The sequence below is a fragment of the Anas acuta genome, chromosome 4, assembly GCF_963932015.1.
Source record: "Anas acuta chromosome 4, bAnaAcu1.1, whole genome shotgun sequence".
Taxonomy (NCBI): Eukaryota; Metazoa; Chordata; class Aves; order Anseriformes; family Anatidae; genus Anas; species Anas acuta.
The window spans coordinates 31,410,446-31,433,690 of NC_088982.1; the positions used below are offsets into that span (position 1 = coordinate 31,410,446).

General features: G+C 43.6%; 1 protein-coding gene across 7 annotated transcripts in view; it reads right to left on the reverse strand.

Moving 5' to 3' along the window:
- Positions 1-18,495: 18,495 nt before the first annotated feature.
- Positions 18,496-23,245, reverse strand: part of PTPN13 (protein tyrosine phosphatase non-receptor type 13) — a 109,066-nt gene continuing 104,316 nt past the window's right edge. For all 7 annotated transcript variants that reach the window (XM_068680525.1, XM_068680523.1, XM_068680522.1 and 4 more), the window contains 4 exons: positions 22,242-22,579; positions 21,493-21,708; positions 20,280-20,342; positions 18,496-19,320 (listed from right to left, as the gene is read on the reverse strand). In XM_068680525.1, coding sequence (XP_068536626.1) covers positions 19,243-19,320; positions 20,280-20,342; positions 21,493-21,708; positions 22,242-22,579 — 695 coding nt within the window. In that variant the 3' untranslated portion in view covers positions 18,496-19,242. The remainder of the gene's footprint in view (positions 19,321-20,279; positions 20,343-21,492; positions 21,709-22,241; positions 22,580-23,245) is intronic.

Sequence of the window (23,245 nt, forward strand, 5' to 3'; positions counted from 1 at the left end):
AATGACTTCTGGCTGGAGGGCAGGCTACAGGAGCAGCATGCGAAGCCAAGTGAAGTTTTTTAAGGTAACCAAGAGTAAACAGGAGCAGATGCTATGGCAATTAGATGAAGCAACTGACCTCCAGGTCACGGTTTTAATCCCAGCTCGGATACCATTGTATGACCACTTTGCAGACTACAGAAAGACACAGGCCATTGGCAATGGGAATTCCTTTGGACAACCACCTCAACCTGCAGCTAAGAAGACGACGGATTAGACACATATGCTAAGTTTAGAGAACAGAGCTGAACAGGAACAAACCCTTAATATCCGTTCCCTTATAAGAACAATGAAAACTGTAACCTTCACTGGTGAATCAACACCTTAAAGGGAAAGGGTCACCCACCTGAATTTAAAATAAACAGAGCACAGACCTCACACCTTGCAATAACGTGGGCAGACAGAGATGCATTCACACTTCTGATGGAGCTGGGTGCTGGGCATGCCTACTCTTTTGCCTGCATCTCTTTAACACTGCTACAAAATGCGCCAGCGTCCAACAGCAGCAACTCGATTTCGTTAAACCAGTGACAAGTTTTGCAACTGCCTGTAACAGCACCAGGTTTCCAAACAACGTTACGCTTCCAGAGCTGCAGCAGGGACATCGGCTGCGTGGGCACCACTGATCTGTCACACTTCGACAAGTGACAAATGCTTCTGCTTTTATTTTCTACAACCAGACAGTGTTTATAAACACAGCCTTTCATTTCCTCTTCAACGTCAATTAAACTATCTGGGTAATTCAGCTAGGATGCTTCTTCCTGTTCTAAAAGCAGCTATTTTATTAACAGCACTTTTTACTTAAAAAGCTTCAAACTTGGTTTCTTCGCTCATTTTCAGTGCCATCCCCTACCTCCCTGATGTTTCAGGGCTGCTAGAATGCCAAAGTTTTCCTTCAGAATCTGGCCAGAAGCCCCCTGTCCTCCCCAAGATTTGCAGACATCACTTTTTAGGTACGACACACTAACCATTTCTGTCGTTTCTTTTTCTTTGCAGTTCTTTGTTTCATTCTTCAAGAATCAAGGCTACAAAACCAGACTAAAAATACACATTAATGTCATGCAAAAATGAGCTAACATAACAGGAGACGCAGCTCGCCGTATGGGAAAAGGTCACGTTTTTATTATTTGCTTTACTGAAGTCTTAAAAATAGCAATTCTAATATTGCTTCACTATAACTCTTAAAGGAGAAAAAGGAAAGGTGAGCACTGCACGCCTGAGCATGTGCAAAATACTATAAACGCACCCCTGACAGCCCCTGGAAGACAAAACGCTGCAAGCCCACCTTGGTGCTGACATTGCAGAAAGCCCAGGCTCCTAACCACGAGGGGCAGCTCATCTTCCACCTGAGCCAAACCCTGGTGAGCCAAGCTCTATTTTAAGCCCTTAGGTGCAGATTAATCAAGAGATTAGTTAAAGCTGGGGAAGTGCAGAGCTGCTGGGGGGAGAAACTGTCCGCATCTGCCCCCAGCCCCAGGTGAGCCATGGAGAGCTCCCAACCCACAGCTGGAGGACTCGCTGCTCAGAGCCCACACCTGAGCTGCATCCCCCAGCTGCAACACCAGGCCAGCAGCTTCTGAGCCAAAGCCGAGGTGTGTTCCGAACTAATAGAAAATAAGGCACGCAAAAGCTTCTAGATTTTTCCCTCACAGCCCCAGCAACATGTAAGACTGCTTTGAGACTGGCTAGATCACAGCATTCAATCCCAGCTTTTAACAAAACACGCGAGAGCTGCCTTTAAAAGAGAAGCCTAACAGGAAATGCAATCCAGCAGGGACATGGATCGAGTATACTCCTGTATTTGGCAGAAATAATTTCTGCTTTCCTCAGCTGGACATAACTGTGTTCTTTCTGCCTTTCTCCATCAAGCCACACAGGCAAGCAGCTGCTCTGATGAACCCAGAATCCATTGGGAAGGTTAAATCATATGTGCCCGTTTGAAGAGATCCCCTTCAGGCCTGATATTACTAATTGGATATTGTTATGGAAAAAACTTGACATATTTGTATATACAAGGTTATTCAAAGAGACACCTCAGTGCCTAGAGTCAGATAAGACTTTGGGTTATTACAACAAAAGAAAACAGTCAACAGTCAGGGCTTCATCTCTCTAATTTGTATTTTTCCCCACACAAGCTTTACCATCTCCCTCCAAGTCAGTGAGGGCTACAGCTGAACACTGACCAACGACTGCACAAACAAAAACAGTGCTGGTACTCAACCCAGCAAAAATACCCAGATAAGCTCCTTTCCCAGAGCAGATCCCCAGCTAATCAGCTCCCAGCTACACAAACTGGGGGGCAAACAGAGATTTCTGCTGGGCTGCAGACGCAGGCGTGCAGAAAGGTGTGAGGCAGCTGGAAACAGGGCAGGAGTGGAGGGCAGAGCACGATGCCATGAACCTGCTTTGTCAGCACAGACCTGTTTCTGCCATCACACCAGTACATGCAGAAGACATGTAAATTCTTGTCTGGTATTTCTGCTCAGATTCCAGAAGCAAATGAAAAGCGTCTAACCTCCAAACATGCTGTGCGTTCCCAAGGAGCTCGCTGGTATAGGAAGCAAAACCGAACAGAAACACCAGGAGAACTGATGGACTGAGAAAGCTGTTTGCCATAAATATTCTCTTGCTATCTTACCCCTCCTTTTTTTCCCCCCTAACAAGCAAAGAAGCATTTTCAACACAGGACATCTACCAGAGTTCAAGAGAACTCCCTCAGTGTTCACACATGCACGCACATGCATGCACGCTGACAGAAGATCATAAAACCTGTGCCAGACCCCGCAGACGGATCTTCGGATGTACATGTGTTCTGCACACAGGAGAGAAACCACACACAGACAAACTATTTCCACCATATTCCCTGCTTCACCCGGCTTCCTGTGGGCCCTCTTGATGTATTAAACAGCTTCAGTCAATTAACTAAACAACACATGCACTTTATCTCATCACAGAACCTACCTCAGGCTGAAAACCACCACAAAGGTACTGAGAATTGCCTAAGCACTTGGCTAGTGAGGTCACAGTGTGCAAAGAGCAACTTTCAGGAAATACAAAAGCAAAACACCAGCACGAGGTCTTGCAGCTAGGAAGGCAACAACTGCTGTTTCTGCAGAGTAATATTCCTTTCAGAGAAATTACTTCCTAGCAACAGCAACTATTTTACTGCCAGCTATTAAGCAGGCAGAGATGTGTGGAAGAGCAGGAAAGTAAGTAATTAATATAGTAACATTTGTGTATCCCAGGACCTTCCAAGTCTTATTTCAGACTCAATGCAGTTAAAAGATTAATTAAGTGCTAGCCACCATCTCAAAGCTGCTTCTGTCAGTGCTGTTTAAATATTGATTGTCTAAGACTCACTCTTATCTTCATTTTAAGTTTTAATTCAAAGGGTTGGAAGATTGTCTAACAGGAGTGTTAGACAACAGAAGGATGCCCCCCAAATCATAGCACTCCGAAATGCCATCTGTTCCTCAGAGATTTGCTGAATTAGGGAGACTGCTGTGTGCAAGGCCTGCATGCTGTTTTGCTGCAGCAGGCACACCGCAGTCAGCTCGTGCCGAACCTCTGCCTGATCTTGTTTTGTCATGTTGCCAGGGGCAGCTGATTCAGAGGAAACTTCAAGAAACCCTCAAAAAGCTATTTTTAGGATCACAAACTGTCCCAGTGGTAGCGCTACTTCCTAACCACGCACTAGCTCTTGGTCTGTGCTTTGATACAATTCTGCTCTGCAGAGTATTTCACTTGGCTGACCTTGCTCATGCCAGCCGGACAACTCTACATGGAAAGACGCCTCCAGGTTGGCAGCGTGAATCCAAGGGGCAGTTTTATGGTGGAGACACATCCTTCCTGCCAAAAGTTACACCCCTGCAAGTCTCTCCCTTGTCCAGCTTTCCCACAAAAGAGAAATATCACGTGCATGACACCGAAATCTGTATCTGGCCAGGTTGCTTACAACATTGCAGAGATTTAGGATCACAGCACAGAACTATCACTACGGAGCGCTCATAAACAAGAGGGATTGCATGGCTGTCCTAGTCCTCAAAGAGACGTGTGTTTAGTGCTCAATCAGCATCAAGCCCTCCTGGAACCTTACACTCTCCACTTGAAATTAATTTCACACACTGCCGGCTGTTAAAAATAAAAACCCATAAAAATGGCCTTACCCACAATTTGCGTGGTGTGGGGACTTCTAGCAGAGAAAACAATTTGTGGCATCCAGCTTGCAGAGCAGAGAAGTAGAAATCTGTAGTTAGAACTGCAATAGCGATTTTCTCTCCTAAAAAGGAAGTAAGAGAAAACTGGGACTGCTGCAAGGACTGCAAGGAGTCACCAGGTTCAGTGTCCCTTATCCTCTGTACCGTATGCACAGAGATCAAGGTCAAAGATAAGGTCTGTGCTTTCTGTGAATGAAAACTAGGGGATAGCACTGCAAAGGTACGGCTCTGACCATTTCCAAAGCCACCTATAAAAGCAACACTTAAGAGAATAGCTAATGGTTGAGTTCGTGAATTACGACTTCTAAAATCTTACAGAAGTAGATGCTGGCTGCTCTGGGGACAGGTCGTAGTTCTACCACATTTACAAAAAACCCACCCCCAAATGGAAACCCACCCCCAAATGAAAGAAGGTGAATTGGCTGAACCCAGCGGTTACAATTTATTTTTTTCCAGGCCTTAATTTTCAAATGAGCTGTGTGATTTTGAGGGTCAGGTGAACGACAGCATGACTGTCAAGAGGGGCATTGCTAAAGTGGTGGGGCTGCAGAGACCTGAAGGGAGACATACCGCCACGCACACCTACCTTCTAGCTCCGCCTGAAGGCAGTGGTGCTGTGACTCCCCACGTCCCCCATCCCCCGGAGCCGGGCACCTGGGTGTCACAAAGACACTGCCAGCACCAGCATTGTGACCTGCTGTTCCACATTCCTAGGGGCGGCTTGGCCCCAGCCTCCACCTGAAGCTGGGGACATCAGGACGAAGACACGGCGTTAGTACGTATAGCACAGATGTGTGTGTATGACAAAACCTCCCAACCCCTTGTCCAGAAGGTGGTAAAAAGCCATCTCAGGAACCCTTAGCAGCCAGGACCAGAAACGTGGCTTATTTTTTCCAAAGGCTGCAGTACCAGAGGGATTAAGTGGAAAAAGAAAAAAGGCGAGAAAATTAAATGAAATAATGACTTGCACATTTCATTGGCAACCACACACAGATGGAAATACAAGGAGGCTGAATTTACCTATCTAGATAGGCTAACTTTGGGCTGGGGCCTTTACAACAAGAATTTCCTATATAAATCCTTGGTTAAAGGAACAAAAACCTCTCAAAACTCTGATATCCTGTAGCCAGCCAAACACCACAGCAGTCCAGCTTTGAGCAGGAGCATATGATTCATAGATTCTTCTCAAGTTTCCTTAAATTGCAGCTACTTCTTGGAAGATTTAATATTGGAAAAGGCTTCTGCAAACCTTCCCAAACATCCCCATCAGATTGTGAATGCAGTATTAAATTTCCTCAGTGAAACATAGACAATTAATCCAAGAAATTCAAAATGAGCACATCACTGAGGAGGTTTAAATCACCAATTCAAAGAATCAAAGAGATTATTTGCTCAGCTCTACGCTGACAAATACTTGTCAGACTTTTTCTTTTTGGTGAGAGGTGATTCATGCAGCTCAACTGCTCTACTCACTTGCCAGCTGTGCAATCTTCTCTACATCAAGGCTCTGCACTGAAACTCTATGCCAGATTTTTTTTTATATATATAGATTTTTTTTGGGGGGGGGGGGGGGGGGGGGGGGGGGAGGGAGGGGGAAGGGGAGGTAATCCTGTAACAAATTCCTATTTTGGATGGCTTTCAATCACAACAGTAACAGCACGTAAGATTTGATCTTGCACACCTTGGGTTTGCTGGAAAAGCTCTTGTTTTCCAGTGAAATCCTGCCCTAATGCCCTGGAACCCTACAGGACAGGAACTCTTTCATCTTAGAAAGATGGCACAATTTCAGCAAATTAATCGGATATTCTATGCCTTTTTTTCCATTAACTGTATGTACAATAAAATGAACGGTCTGACTTCCAGCCTTTTTCATGGGAGACGAGTGTAAGATGTCTGGGGCACACAAACTGCTCAGCTGCCTCATTTTTAGACTCCTGCTGTGCACCGCTTCACATTCCTTGGCATTTTTCTGAAAGAGCAAAAGTCCTTAGATATTTTACCCCAAATGTACTGCCTGAATGATTTCATTTCAGTACGCAGTTCAAACCATAGTTGTTAACAGAGCAGTTATCTTCAGAATACCTTTCCAATTAAAAGACTTGAGAGGCATCGACCAGCACTGAAATCGGCAGCAGAACAGCACAGTCATTTCCAGCCTGGAGACCTGAGGAGACAGTGCTTGGGGATGTTTTGGCTCCCTTTTGCTGCAGACGTAACAGCTATCACCACCCAGTCTCTTTCCACCTAGCCTGCTTTCACATCCCGAACTTCTACAGTTGCTATATCCTTGGAAATAAACCCAGACTTTTCGTTTCACCTCAAATTGTTTTAAGTTTTTCTACATCCTGAGCTTTACATTTGCAGTTTTGCTTCGAAGAAGTTCCCGTGTCCCACTTTCCCATGGTGAATGCTGGAGTGACAAGCATCAAGAACTAGCTTTCAGTATTTTAAAAATGAATCGATCCCCGTTTATTTCTTCACCAACGTTCCTGCAAACGAGCATGTCCTGTTCCAATTAAAACCACGCAGTGCACGCTCATGCTGCACAGTCTGTGCCCTCCTCACAGCCCTCAGGAAGGGCTGGGGAGAAGCAGCAGAGGGTTTGGGAACACTGAGCTGGGCGCTGTGCCATCCCAGCTCTGGCTACCAAGCTGCAGAGCACAATCTCCTCCTCTCCCTCAGGGTAAATCCTGCTCTTACGCAAAATGCCAGCAGGGGGAAGTCATGCTTCTGCCTGGGAAGATGGTTTTCCTCCACCAGCAGCATGAATACTCCGAATTATTTGCTGCCACAAAACCTTTAGCCAGATAATCAGCCCAGAAAGGCTGCTGGGTGTCAGGAGCAGCTTCCTTGTGCCTAAATGCATTTCACACATCGGTCTGTACCATGACTACTTTTTGCCCCCAAACTCTTCTTTGGTCAAAAAGATTCAGCTACTCCCAGGCACTACAGAATCTAAGTGATTAATCCTTCACAATTGTTAAGGGATCAGTATTTTCTGATTCTTTCAAATAAAAATTAGGAAAATATTTTAATTTAAATGCTAGAGCATCCAAATGAGAGTGGACAGCAGATGCTTGGGGAGAAAACACCTGTGACAAGTGGGGAAAAAAAAAAAGGATGCAATTTTTTTTACTTGAAAAAAAAAAAGTCTGGACTATTTTTTCATTTGCAAACATTTCTCTAAATGCTCTAGAGGCCATTGCCAGGAAAGGGCAGGGCAGATTTTAACTTAAGGAGCCTAACACAACTCTTTTCCCAGTCTCTTTCGGTGCATTTTTCCTATTTTTTTTTTCCTGTTCTCCTTGCTCTAACCTAGAGATTCGAGATCCAAAGACCTGAGCTAGGCCCTCTGGATTTAGGAGAAAGGATTTTCGTCAACTCTCTTAACCTTCAACCAAGCCTAAAGGTCAGTTTTTCCTTTCATGCATGGAAAACAAGAGCAAAATTGAAGCTGGAATTAGCAAGTTTATTCACTCTTTTCTTCATGGTTTCGTCAGAACCGGGTAATTAAAGAAGAGCTCAGATTCCAAGCAGCAAAGCTCCTCAAAGCTCACAGAAACTCCTTTTGTAGGTGGGCACCGAAGCAGAGGAGGCAGTTTGCTGCAGTTCTTGCCACGTGCACGGAGGCGAGCTTCATAAAGCACAGACTGCAGAGTACAATTTACGCAGAAAGAGGACATCCAGTCCTGTGTAAGTGACACAGCAGCACAGCTCTGTTATTTATACTGCTCTACTGCATTAACCACCCATTATTAAGAGATTGCAACTTAAATGTGCTGGGCAGTAACCAAAATACATCATAAAAGGGACTCAGCCAAAGATGTACATAAAAATGCTCCCCACTAAGCTGACCAGGAGAAAGGCAGGGACATGCTTCTCCCTTATCTGGGCAGAAAGACAGCAAAAGCACCATGACAAGAGCAGCACCACCAGCAGCTTCTTGCTCACACGTCCTGGCAACCTTTCATATGTGATGGTGACAATCACGGAAGGGGAAATTTCAGCTTGCCGATGCCAGGAAGCTAGCTAACATGTTGAAAGAGGCTTCAGCACGTGCAAGATGAAATGGCAATCCTTCTGTAACAGCAAACACTAAAAAACAAACCACCCATCCACCCCAAACAGTGAAGAAACCACACCACCACCCAAGCCCACCAAAAATCAACAGCATGACTTCTCAACCTTCACTTACCTAGCTATTTAAGCCTTTAGCTGTAATGGTCTCAATTTTCTTTTACCTTTTCTGGCATGACTACAAGTCCGGTGAGTGTAATGGGAGCATGGGCACCATGTGGACATGATGAAACCTACCTCACTTCCCAGTGATCAGGCTGAGTCCCGCCCTCAAAAAGGACACAGGTGTTCAGCGTTAGAGAAAGTGAGTGGGAGACAGGAGCTGAGCTTGAGGATCCCTATGCTTCAGTTCCCATATTAGAAAAGGGGATCGCAGGTAGAGGCCCTGGGACTGGAAGAATTCCCTAAGCCACTGGAGCCAGTCCTTCCAGTCGCTGCTAAACTAGGAAGTGTATCCCATGTGTATTTAAACCAGCAACAGCACTTTGAGAAACCTAACAGCACCTAAGGTGTTTATGCAGACAAATCAATCTGTTTTCTCTGAGCCCTGCAGTGTGCCTAGAAGTACAAAGTGCAGGGTCTTGTGCACATAAATACCCCACTTTCCCCACATCTTGCCTTCTAACTCCTGGAAAAGGAAATTAAAATGTTAAGAGAGAAGACATGAAAGAAAATTGTTTCTCTTCTCATATTTAACTGAAGAAACAGAATACTTGCAAGCTGTGCTTAGTGATGCTAAGGTCTGAGTTAGAGCTGTGTGCCTCAGGCTCTGCTTTGTGCTGGTTTGGATACGAACACGTTGGGCTTGGGCTCATGACACTGTCACACCGCTCTTCCTAAGCACCTTTCTCCTACGACAAAACCTACAGAAAAGATGAGCCTGCAAATCACTGCGAATCCAGAAGATACTGAAAAATTTTCTTTACAGTGTGAAGAATCCCCCGAATCTGTGTTTTCATTTCTATTAAATCTTCTCTTTCTGTCACGCTGGGAACATCACAGGCACAACCCGATGGAGCCAGCCTTGCAAGAAGCAGGAAAGCACAGAGCGGCTGCTTGTCCAGACATTCCCCAGAGACACACTGTCACACTACAGAGAGCCATAACCGTTGAGAAAGGCCTGATACCACCAAAAGAAGGTATTGCCTGCTTTCTGAAGCAGCACAGGGCCATCCTGAATGATGTGCCTTCAAACCTGGTTAATTTGAAGGGATTCCACTATATCGGTCCCTTGCAGCTATGACAATGACGGCAACCTTGAACCAGTCAGCTGCAAACCGTGCATGTAAAATTAATTGTCATCACCCTTTTCGGATAGGGAAACCAGAGCACAAGGTGGCTCTATGACCCATTTTAAGTTGGAAGCTGACTCAGGTCTGCTTGAGTCCCACCAGAAGCCCATGCAGAAAGGAGAGATGCAGCAGGAGGGTAAGAAGAGAGATGGACACGGCACTGAAAAGTGCCAAGTGTTTGCACGTGCCTTGCTTACAAGAAGTGCTCGATTCCCAGTTATGCAAACTCAAGCTCACCCTACAGCCAGGCAATGTGCAAGCACATCTCACCTAGAAGTCGTGGGCTGCACGAAGTCTGAGCTAGCCCCTGGCAGATGTGGGGATTGCCTGAATGAGGATTTCAACCTGCCAGTCTTACCCCCATGGGAAATTCCCTCTCTAAGTGTTAAATTTCTACCTGCCTCTGAAGGGCAGTGCTAAGAGCATGGAAACTGGATTAAAGCTGGGCAAGATTCTAGCTCAAAACCCCTTCTGGAATCATTTAAAACTCTTCCTATCTTCAGCTGTAATTACCGCAAGGGGAGAAAGCAAAGCTACTTCTCTAAATCGTGCATTAAAGCACTCTCTTTTCACTTTAAAGCTTAACTTTTTAAAAATACATTAAAAAAAAAAAAAGTTTATTTTTAACTTCTGACGGCAGCAGCTTCTCAGAGGAATTTCATATCCCCCAACAATCCTTTCAGGATTAGCGACAGCACTGAGTCAGACCCCAGAATGTAAATGCTAATGTAGCTGAATTGCTTCCTGTAGAGCTGCATGCAGAGATGTCAGGTGCACTGGGTCTGTTACTGCCAGAAGTGACCTAAACCAGTCGCTTATTTTGACTAGGCAGCTCCAGCTTGCTGACTAAAGAAGTCTGCATTCTTACCCTCTGGAGTTTCTGTGTTTTCACGAACAACTTTTTACAGATAAGCTGTAATTTACCATCTGATAGTACTTGGGCATGCTTGGCAAAACCTCAGCATCAAATGCAGGCTGAAAAAAGGGTCCAGAAGGAAAGTCTCTAATGTGCACAGCAATTCTTTACGCAGAAGATGGTAAAAAAAAATGATATGAGGAAAAATTCCTGCATTCCCCCGCAGTCCTGGGGAAATAAGCACTTGCTAAAATCACATCTGCAGTAGATAATGCTTTCCTTAATCAGGCCATGAACGATACAAGTGTCCAATCCTGGGAAATCAATGAGAAAAAATAAAACAAAACAAAACCAAGCCAACTATTATTGGAAATCACCTTTTCCTGGGAGAGCCCTACTGTTACAGTTTGTACTCAGTACACTGCAGCTGACTGCTGAAAAGGTGCGGGTATCATTCTGTCGTCTCTCTTTTGCCCTTGTAGCTATAGAGGCTGAAAAGACTTCCGAATTAAAAAGAAGAGCTGGGATTGAATTCCAGAGCACGCTCAGACAGCAAGCTGCATCTGACCTGCATGGCACGAGGATTGGTGCAAGACGACCCCTCCCTCCCTCCGAGCACAAGCCGATGCCAAACACCCCAAAAGCCCCAACCACCTGAAGCCTGGTGCCCCAAAAGCTGCTTGAAAGGCTGAGGCAAGAGTGAGACAGAGGGGGGCATTAGCCTGAAATAAACACTGCCCTTCAGACCCTGCACAAGGCTTTGTTGCTATAATGCCTACTTGAAGCATTTACCTCCTGGGTCCCTCTCCGGGAGGAGACATCGCACGCACAGCAAACAAGGAAACCTTATGTTCCAGGGGAAGGGAGAGATTTTGCTACTGCTAAAATTTTATTTATAAAAAACAAACCAAAACGCTTCCTTCCATTCCAGCCTTCAGCTGTGCTCTCACACAGTGCTCCTTTGGGCTTGAGGATGAATTTCTACAGGCAGGAATTGACTGGAACATAACTACATTGCATCTTTCTGAACCCACGAGCTGATAAATTTCTCAGGTTGGGTCCTGATGTGCTTTTGCCTCGTACCAAGAACATTGGCAAGTCTCAGGAAATTATGGGAGTGAGCCAGCTAGAAATCATGACACTGCACGACTGCACGATAAATTGTCCCAGGGAAAAGCCAGGAGGCCACCATGCATGCTGGGGTCCCCTCAGTTGCACTGGTTTTCCACCCAGCTCTGTAGATTTGGAGAATGGAAGAAGGTTCTTGCATTTCTTGGAGCCTCTGATTCTGAGAAGAACAGCAAAGAGCTGTTCTCAAAATGGTTGCAGGAAGGGCTTACCGCAGCACACCAGAAGTACTGAATGCTTACAGTGAGCCAGGGATACAAAGCAACAACCACTGGGGCTCTGCTGGAAAGAAAAAACAATGGTACATGGAAAAATAGATTGCAGCAGGGGGACAAACACACAATTTTCATATGAACAAACAGCCCTGCTTGTTTAACTGCAAGCCTGGCTCACAGAGCTCCTGCATAAATCTAACTGTGCTCACTAATGCTTTATGTTTTACTGAGGCAAGCCAAGCAAAGCAGGCAGCTGTGCTCTGGGAATCGTTTCCGTTGAGGCACGGGGAAAGGAGATCGAATTATGCTGATGGACAGGCTGGCAGTGCCCCGGGCACGCTACCGTGGAGGAAATGCCTCGTGATAACCACTCGCTCCCATCCGCAGCATCAGCATGATAACCTTTTCCAGAATAGAGCTGGCAACGATGCCCCAGTGTCCCTGTCCTGAGATGCAGCCTCAGGAGCTAGCAGGCAGCATTACAGTTGCTTCATGGCGTTCAGAGCTTGTCAAAAGCACTGAGACAAACTGACTTGACCTTACTCTGTGATTTCATTTATTGTAGCTGAAATTTTTCTTTGTGGATACATCAAGTGGACCAGGACCAGTTATTTTAATTGTCAAGTCTGAGGTCACTGGCCTTTGAGACATCATTGCTAGAGAAATAACTGATAAAAAAAGAGCCTTGTCATTTCCTAGACTCCACTGAAAAATGCCAGCACCTAAGGACAGCCTTGACCTCGAGGAGCTGACAACCTATACATAAAGGAAGAAGTGACAGAATGACAGCAGATGGGCAGAGAGCACAGGAAAGCAAAGAGACTCCGCACGGCAGGCTGACAGGCCCTATTTGAACATACCAGCAGCCCACGTGGCATCAGAGCAAGGGTGAGCTACAATGAGACAAATGAGACAACAGGCTGTCAGCTGCTGCTGTTGTTTGGGGTGGCTCCATGGGCTGGAAAGGTCTGGCTTCAGTGGGTCCGTGGTGGCACTACTCTAGAGGTGTTCTGCTTTCCCTAAGCCCGAAAAGGCCACGCAGAGGAGATGCAAGGAGATACAGTCCTGACTCTTGACCACTCCAGGCCAGGATATTTTTAAACCCACAACTGTTTGATGCGAGAAATTTATTTGCTTGACAAATGTCAAAATAGCTGCGGGGAAAGCGATCCCATTTTACAGTGCAGAGCCAAGTGCTCTTCTGCTTTATCCCCTAACTCTGTCCAGCTTCCAAGTGACTCCTGCTGCCTTGCTCACCTCATCGAAGCTGGCTCTCCCAGCTTGGGCAGGAAGGTGTTAGGTGCAAAATGCTGAAAGCCCTCAGCTCCGGTTTCAGTAGGCTCAGCCTGAATGCCCAACACTGGGAGAGGGGGAACCAAATTCCAGCTGTTACTCAAGCTTTGAATTCTACCTCACTCAAGATTTCAAGGCAAGAGCAGCGAAGCTTTGAACTCAACATCACCATTTACAAAAGAACCTTCCACTTTTGGAAAAACCAGCAGCAGGAACACACAAAGGCTCACCTCAGCACCATGGGATCCATTCATTGGCAAAGGCTGAAGCAATGTTCTAGGAGCTGGAATGGAGACTCGTAGAAAAGAAGCACAATAGGATGGAGAGGAATGTAAATGTCTTCTGCCTTTGGGCACACGACTAACCCCTGCATTTAAGATTGCACTATTAGTCAGACAAGGAATACATTTTGAAGCACCTATAGAGTCTGCCAGGTCTCTACTTAAAGCCTAGATGATAGATAGTCATGTTACGACACCTGCACAGCACCCAGGGATATTCTGAGGGGCAAGGGACTTCATTTTCCATTGCCAGTGCCCCGTCAGATTTCCTTTAACCAGTTCTCCATTTGCCTCATGGGCCAGGGAGAAGACATCCAAAACGTATTTGCTGCCAACAGTTCAACTGTGTAAGAATTTTAACCATTGGAGTCCAGTGTGATTCTTTTACCCAAGATTTGTCAGGTGTACAAGCAGAAACTTACGCCTGATGTGAAAAAGGAACTCCAGGAGCTGGATTTTTGCCAGTGCTTTGTAAGAGCAAGAGAACGCCTCAAAAAGTTGAAAACCAGTATGAAAAATAGAGCGCTCTGAGGTAACACAAACTTTTAAAGGATGGTGACACTACAAGGAAGGAACACTAAGATGTTTTTTGTCCTTAGCCTTCAGTAAATTCTGACTGGCAATGCCAAAAACATTGCTGATGCTGGAGATGCAAGAACTAACAGAACAGACTTATGCAGCAGGTTCTTGAGGAAGGCAAGGCTGAATAATTGGCATGCTACCTCATTTTCCACAGCGGAGCGTTCACAAGAATTTTTATGAAGAAAAATAAAAATGGTTTAATGTCTGTGGAATACAACCCAGCAGCAGAAAAAGGTGGTGCTGAACATGTTCTTCCCCCAAAAGAAATCCGAAGAACTAAAAACCACACACACAGAGAGACACATACACATATTGAGAAGAATTGAGAAGAATTATGAGCATATGTCATAAGCTGCAGATGTGCCATGTTTTTAATAGGATATTTCATTATCTCTATCTGCTTGAGGACAGTGTGAAAATACTATATATCTAGCTTTAAAAGAGTTGAAAAACCCAATTAGTCCACACACAGCTCCTTGTTAATGAATACCAGGTTGTTTCTGTGACCAAGCTGACTCATTTAGAGGTAACACTTTGTTTGGGAATCTGGTTATTATAATCAAGTAGCAGTCGTCGCAGCCCTACCAGAGGAAAAAAAAAAAACAACAAATACTGAGGTCATCACAGTACAGCAATGGAGATGAAATCCACTTCCTGGGACTCATCTAAGCAAATTAGTAACTAAATCTGCTCCCAGCCCAACAATTTCGCCTTCAGATCCCATTCTTTTACCCAGCAAGATCTTGCCTTCATTAAAACAAAACCAACCCCCCACTCCCAACATCTCATTACGAAACAAAGCTCCCTGCAGAGCCCACTTGACTAACCAAGACAAATCAGTAGAAATAAAGCACAATAAGAGAAGTTCAAATTCAGGTCTGAATGCCACCTGCAGAAGGCATTCTTCAGTTTTATGAACCAGCACTGCTCACACCCCCTCCCAAGACTTCCAGGTGACTCAGTCGTTCTTTTTTCATAGTATACACAGAAATAATTGCTGGGTTACACCAGACACACTTGTATCACCAGTAAAATCAAGTAATGCAACACAACAGAACTCACCGTGCTGCTAGCATTTAGAGCTGTTTCCAGGCTGTCCCTTCAAAAGCTGCTTAAATGGTGAATAACGTTTCCCAGAACCCTTCCTTCAGCCAAGATCAACTAACTGCACTGGAAAGGTAGCACCGAACAGACTGTCCACTCCAGCAGGGAGAAGAGCCACAAACCATTCCAGGTTTGCCTCTGGTTTTGTTACAACTTGACTATCGGTGGATGGCATAACAAACTCAGATTTGCATCCTGAAGATGCTTCGCATTCATGAATGTTAGCAAAACACCTCCTACCCACCCAACAAAAGGTCCATAGGTCTCTACCCCTGGGGTGCTCTGAAACAGACATCACATATCATGCATATTAATAGCAGGTTTGGTTGGGTGTGAAATACTACGATGACATAAACCAAGAAGTTATTAGCATATATGAGGGGCCAAACCACTTTGGTTTCCCAGTGGGAGAATATTTTTCAACAGAGAGGAAGTCCAAAGCATTTTAAAAGCATTATAGCACCTGCAAATCAGCTGGGTTTTCAACTTCCAAAGCTTAGATTTTGTTTTTATTCTACGTTGTTCATCATATGCAGTACTCATGGCCCAGACATTCTGTTGCTGCACCTTCCTGTAAGGGGTTTGCAGGGGGGGTTATACCACTGGCTTCTGCCACGCCTGCAGAGTCACTCCAGAAAACCTTTGCTACGATGCAGTTCACTATGCACAGAGTTGTTCAGCTCCTGAGATTTCTCCTGTTTCATCTTCCACAGTCCTCCTCAGTGCCACCTCACCACACTGACAACGAAGTATGTGCAGCTGTGGAATTACCCAAGACACCCAAGAAAGTGAGTGGCTGTTTGGACTTGCACTGTCAGAAGATGACAGATGAGAGCTTTAATGGAAAACAGGCCCATGTCCCAGCAAGAAGCCTGCTTCCTTGTACTTAAAGCACCTTTTGAAATCTTTCCCTCCTGCCTTTTAGATCTTCTTGCAAAAACACTGGGCAGTTGATGCAGGGAAGCAATCCTTACGCATAGCAGAGTTTTCAATCATTCCTAAGTACTTACTTTCCCCAGATAGCTATTGAGCTAGCAGTAGAAGGAAGCCCACTGTGAAGGAAGAGGCTGCTTAGAAGCATTCAAGGAACAAAAGTAATGAGCCCTCAGAGCAGCCTCCAAGGAGTGATTGGAATTAATTCTTCATAGGCTGTTTCCCTCCTCTTGCATAGAGGAAGACCATCAACAAAAGCCAAAGTACAGATAAACTACTAATGGCACAGGGCTGCTTATTTAGCAAAGCACATATGCTTCTGTCAGCTAATTCTGTTTGGAAGAAAAAAGAATCCTTTCCCTGTTAACACAAGGACAATCCTTTAATTAGAGCCATAATGGGGTATGTATCGGCTTTTTCCCTAGTCTAGTAAACTTCCTGCTGAAAATCAGATACCCTGTAAAAGGGAAAATCCCTTTCAGCTCTAACATGCCCTGGTTGCTTAATCAGCAAGACATCACAATGTTATTTAAAAAAAAATAAAAAATAAGTAAACGAAAAGGTATGTATGTGGGAGCACTCAAGATTTTTTTCCCCCTGAGAATTATGTGGTCAGCCTACTAAGAAATGACAAAGTATTTATCCATCCAGGGAAGTTGCTTCTTAATCACTTTTCCTCTACCTCCTTTCAAGGGGACATAAAGATTTCAGGTAGTCTAACCCTGTGGAGAAAGATAAACATCACTGCTTGCTTCCATCCTGATTCCCCATGGATACCAAGCTTAAGCAAGGACATGTGTGAGCACGTGCATTGTCTGGTAACAAGTTTTGAGCTATGTGGTCCAGTTCAGCCCAGTGTCACAGATGGTGAGTTAATTCTACCTGTTAGGCAAAACACAGATACCCACCTTTCTCAGTGCCCTCAACAGGTACAAGACAAAGGAGCAATTTCATCTTTATTGGATATCAAATTCCTCAAAGCTGACACCCAAACGGGAAGAAATTCAGACCAGTTTTTTCTTTGCTTTTTCCTAGGGGGTGGGGAGGTTTGGTCAAGCTAATTATCCTCTGCTTTGGTGCACCCATCATTAAAAGGAAAGTGGGTACAATATACTGTACTGTAGATCTTCGTAGTTGTGACAACAACAAGCAAATCCTGGAATCTTCCACTGATTTCTGTTTCCCATGGGCTGTTTGTTGTATTGTGCAAATTGTTTGCACAATACAAATGCGAGCTTCACATAGCATAGCATATAAAAAAGTTTGTTTCTATACTTTTTGTCGTATACATGAAAACATCTAAGGGGAGAATTTAACAGCTTTTAATATATTTTTTATTCTAATAATGTAATTTTTTATTTCTGAAGATCAGACATATCCAAATCATCTAAACTCACTAGTTATGTGAAAACAGTAGCAGCATATCAGCTGTCTTTACTTACTTTGCCTGTTGACAACTGTAGTCCTGAAAATGTTCTCTCTTTACTTTAAAGCTCCTTCATACAGGTGCACTGTCAACATGGTTAGTCAATTTGCCCCTGCTTCTCACTATGCACACAGAATTTGTTTTCCTTCCTTAACATACACTGCTCTTAAATGGCGTAATTTCTCAGCTGTGCTGGTAAGCTGGAGGGAATAAAGATCATAGCATTACTGTGACAAGTGAAAAAGGCTCTTTTCCTTTTTTCAGTCATGCTATTGCTAGTTATATTACCATTAATAATATATAATGCCATTAAATAATTTAGATGGTGACCGTTCAAGGTTTGGGACAGCAGAACACTGTGGTGTATGTGGTGGTTTCACACCAGTAGGTAGCTCAGCACCACCACGCTGCTCTCTCGCTCCCCCTCCTCAGACAGACATGGAGAAAATACAGTGAAAATAAAGCTCAAGGGCTGAGCTAAGGACAAGGAGATCAATACAGCTACTATTTTGAAGAGTGAAAGCTTGGAGAGTCACAGGTCTCTGAACTTATTTTTACCCTTGCAATGCAGAACGCTTCTAGCAGTTTTTCCATCATCAAAAAAATGCCCACAGCTAAGATTTGCTTTCAGAACAGTTGGCTGTTTATAGTATCAGTAAAACACTGAGTTACTCAGAACTCAGTATCCTGCCTTCCCCATCAAACGTGGCTGGTCTAAGCAGAGCAGGTTCCGTTGTTGTCAGCTCACTGCCACAGCATCCAAGTACCAACCCACCATAAAAATGTGATGCAGGTCTCAATGCCCATGTATGCCAAAAAACAGGGAGGGAAGGGAAAATACCTCTTCCTTTCACCACGGTGTGGAAGCTCTCTAGAAGGGAACCCACAGTTTTGCAGCTTTTCTCAAATGGATACTGAAGAACAGGCACCAGGAGGGCCCTTTTGTTGCCAATTATGTAAGAAGTGTAGCAACCACAGTGTTGAGGAAGGATGCCCTGTTAGGCCAGGGAAATCAGGAAAAGGACACAAAAATACCCAGATCCACCGATCAGTGTATTTTAAGTGTATTTTTATTTACAGAGTAGAGATGCCTAATAAGTTATAAGGTTAGGCATCTGATAATTCAGCTTTTTTTTTTGTAAAAGTATATAAATATATACATGAAACTCTATCAAGTAAACATTATTAACTGTAATACTTACAGTAAACATTCACTACCATCCTTATGCTAAAAGGCATCTCTTAAAAGCTTAAATACTGATTTCAAGATACCCTCTATAAAATAGTTCTAACTGTACTAAAAGGACAAAAAAGGCTGTGCCATAAACAAGCTTTTAAAAGAGACTAGTAAAATGTCTTCGTAATAAAGTTGACCAGATCAAAAATACTGCTTTATCCCACCCCCTAAGAAACAAATACCCCAGAGCAGTTGCAGAACTGCAGGAGGTATTATAAGATTACTTTTTTTCTTCATTTTTTAATTAAAATATTTTTATTTCAGTACTTAATCACATATTAAGGACACTGCAAAAAATGCAGCTTTTATTAAATATTATTTACTGTTATACAAGTATCTCACAGATGTGTCCATGGGCGTAAGACACTAGTGGTATTGCAAGAGCTATCCCTTTTCCATATACTATATACCTTATCTGGAGTGATGAAGAGACTATTTAGAAAAAAACATTTGACAGCAACTGAAGAAAATGACTGGAATAATATTAGCAGAACAAATAAAACAGGTGAGAGTTTTTAGATCTCCTTGCTTCCTTGTTTTAAAAGCACTTCCATTCAGTATTTTATTTCCCTCTCTGTTCTTCCTGTTGGAGATGGTTGAGGACATATAGGACAACTTGATAGCAGAAAATGTACTGATCCTGCAAGGGAAAGGAAATCAGAGTACATATGAAAAACGCTTGCACCACCTAACCAATTCACTCTCACTTGCCACAGCACTTGATTTCAATACTATTTCTATAGTAAAATAAGCCAAAAAAAACCAGACAATTGAGAAATATACAATCTCAACTTTGAACAAGGATAGGTACTTGCCTGCCACTAAAAGTACAGTTTTACACAGGGCTTTATCCCTCCTTTTGCTTCATTTTTGATTTGAAACAGAATAGACTAAACACTTCACAGGAGCAGAAATGAAGACAGCAAGTGACCTTTAAAGATCTTTGATCATTCCAACTAACAGAGAACTCAGATTACTATCTGAGATTAACTAATAGAGAACTCATATTACAGGGCATCTTATCATCTTAAAATCTTAGGTTTTATAGGTCAATACAGGTTTGAGAGCTAATCTTTGTTTTGTGGAAGAGGTTGAGGCAATGATTCTTTCTGGTTTATTTTTTAACTGCAGTTAGACAAGTCCTTCATGTTCAAAAAGTGGTGCAAATCCGAAGTAAGGTTAAACAGCTCCAGATCCAGATTACTCCTAAGACACTCAATTTATTTCTAGCTGAACACCTCCCCCTAAAAGGTGGTTTCAAGACGTCTCCAGTAGTTTCAGCAATTCACAGCAGCTATATAGTTAGCCTTTCTCTTCAGCATGCAATGCAACTCTTTTTGACAAAAAAGCTCATCTGATTTCTACTCTGACACATGTTTTAGAAGAAGAAAACCCTAACTCCAGCTCTTACTATTATTTTTTAACCACAAATTGAAAGAGCACAAAGCATCCGATTTAATTCTCCCAACACAAACATCCCATTAAAGGACATGAAGACAACCACTGCATGCCTTACGAAAAGCTTCCTGGCACATCAGAGTTAGAATTCCAGCATCTTTCCTGTAGCTGGAAGGCTGAATCTGGAGAAGCCAGACTCACCTCTGTCTGAACCATCCCATGCCTCTGCAGACGCATCGTGCGCACCAGGTCTGAGATGTCAAACTACAAAAACAAACAGCAAGTGAAATGTTGAAAGAAGACATACTGTATGTAAGAAAATGAGCATCACACAGAGGAATCCAACTAGCTACATGAAACATTTTGTAGTGAAACGATTTACAATTCAGTATATCCTGCATACGTTTGGCAGATTACCAGCATGAGCTGTCTTGGAGCACTAAGGATGTGGCCCTCCTACCCCATACACCTTTCTCTTTTTTCTTTCGCTGTGCGCCTCTATTGGCTCTCTGGCTTACTCATACTAGGAACCAAGTATACAGAAAACAGAGCCCCTCATCCCAACCTAACACAATGCTTTTAATTTCTACAGGTCTATCCGAGTTCTAGACATTTAGTGGGTGCTTGGAAACCCTGCTGATGACATTATAGCTCACTGCTACAGAATTCACAAAAACATTTGCTACACTGGTCCAGTGAAGGATACAAACACTAAGGAGGCTAGCACCCTCCTGTGGATCACCCTAGAGAGCATGGTGCTGTCTCAGAATGAGGTGTTTGCACTGTGTTTTTGATGTTTTTTTGTTACTTGTTTTAAACACAGAAGTTATACTGTCACTAAAATTGGGATTCAGTTGCCTAAACACATATTCTGCTTGCCTTTAGCAGCTCCGCAACTGCGCATCAATTTCTGGCTCATCAAGCATCACATCTGTCATCTCTACCGTCATTTACTACAAGGGTTTCTCAGATCTGTCAGTACATCCAGCCAGTAAGGCAGGCATTTAAACTCTTTTCCTTCACTTGCCTGAGCTCTTGTGGTAATATACTTGTATTCCCAAGCCACACTCTGAAAATCTGCTCAGTAGATCTCCTTGCAGCACAACCAAATATGTTAAGTGGCACCTCATATAGCATTACTGAGCTTTCAACAATCAGGACACTTAAAGAAATTCCCTGATCTAATCCAAGAACCAAATGTTAGATCTCTCCCTGCACCCTTCTGCATCCCCATCATCATTAAAGAAACATTTGCACAGCTGCTGCTGTTTTACATCCTCGTTTATGTTACACTAAGATGTGGCCTACATGCTGACCTCAAAAGCATGGCATTTTCTCAGAACAACTGATTGACTCCCATTGAGCAGCTCCTGCAAGTCAAAAGCACTGCTTACCCATCCCGCCATGTACTTACATCGAGGTCTCTGCTGATTAATCCCAGAACTACATCTATACATATCAGGGTCCCCGACCGGCCAATGCCCGCACTGCAGTGAGTTACGATGGGTCCTGATTTGTAGACATGCCGCATGTAGGAGATAAAAGTTAGGAGGTCATCTGGTTGAGAAGGGGTGTCATGGTCAGGCCAGGCAATGAAGTTCAGATGTGAAATGTGCCGTACTTCACCTGTCTGAGGTTTAAGAACAACAGGAACAACAAAACGTTACACATAGAATGAAGAAAAAGATGGGTAAGTTCTCAAAAGAAGCAGTTTCTGAAGAGACGGATTTGCCCCATGAAAGCGGTCTCTAATCCAGTGAAACAAGAGAAGCCATGAGCTAAACTCCTAACTGAGAGTTAAACTGTATAAGGTTCAATGTGCAGGCTGAATTAATCATACACAGGAATGAATCAGACAGATTGAATAATGACTTTTACATCCTGATACATCTTTCTGTTTACATGACCAATGGCACATAAGGAGCCACATTAGCATCATAAAATCACCCCCTGGCTCATCAGGCCTTCTCCTGTAAAAAGTCACCAAGTAGCACAACTTGCAAGGCAGAAGAGTTGCTCAGTAACATTCATTGGCCAGAGAGAAGCTCCGTGTTACACCTCCACATGGACATTGCAATTGAAAGCAGGGAAGCCACAAGTATGAGAACTGAAACATCAGCACCCAGGAAGAAGTTCTCAGCATGCCAAATGAGATGCACTTACCTGAATCTCTTCTAGCTCCAGCACTCTAATGATAAAGCCCTTCAGCTGCTGGAATCTTACAAGAGCAAGCCGTAGTCTGTCCGTTATCATGGTGGTTTTATTGAGTACATCTGGCCAGTAACGCTGGCATTTTATCTTTTCTCCTTCAACCTCCTGAGTCATCATGGCAATCACAGTACATTTTTGTTCCCAGACCATTTGCCAGAAATCTGCTACAGTAGTAGGGAGAGGTCCTTGACATGCAATGTAAATGAACTCTTCATTCCCCACTGGCATGCGAATGAAGCTGGCATTGATGTATCCACCTTCAGTCCCAAGAGGTACTCTAGTGGTATCATCTGCAATCCCAACACAACAGAAATACTTCAATGCCATGCATGCACATCATCAGACCTTCACACCATAGAGATGCTGAGCCTTGCACACTCACATGCTGCTTATCTCCAAAGATGCTTCCAAATTTTATTAAAAATAAATCCCAAAACAACAGAAAACAATATAATACTTGCTTTAAGATACAAGTCAGTACTTCTTGAAAAAAAAGAAGATAGCTGGGGGAGAAACTTAACTAACAGACAGGCAGGCTACGTGACTAAAACTGCATCACCTTTGAAACTGAGTTGGAGTACTCAGAGGTAGCCTCTGTCAGTTCTCATTACTCCTCAACTCATCTCCCAGCTAACAAACCAACTTGTATTGTAGGAAACTTACTGGCAATTGCGTATACGTTTGTTATTCCCAAATGTACATGGGTAAACTTATATTTATGGAGCCAGAGAACTTTTTATATCTCATTTAATAAGTGGAATCTTCTCAAATAGCTGTCAAACCCATGGACATCCACCCCTACCTACCACATGAATTCGTTCCTTACCAATACTAAACTGCTTTATAAATATTCAATTTAAACTTGTAGAAAATGACATATTAACTTTTCCCTACTCAGCAGTAGAACTGGGACCGGGAATCAAACCATCTCAATTTGTGATCCAGTTCATGTGACC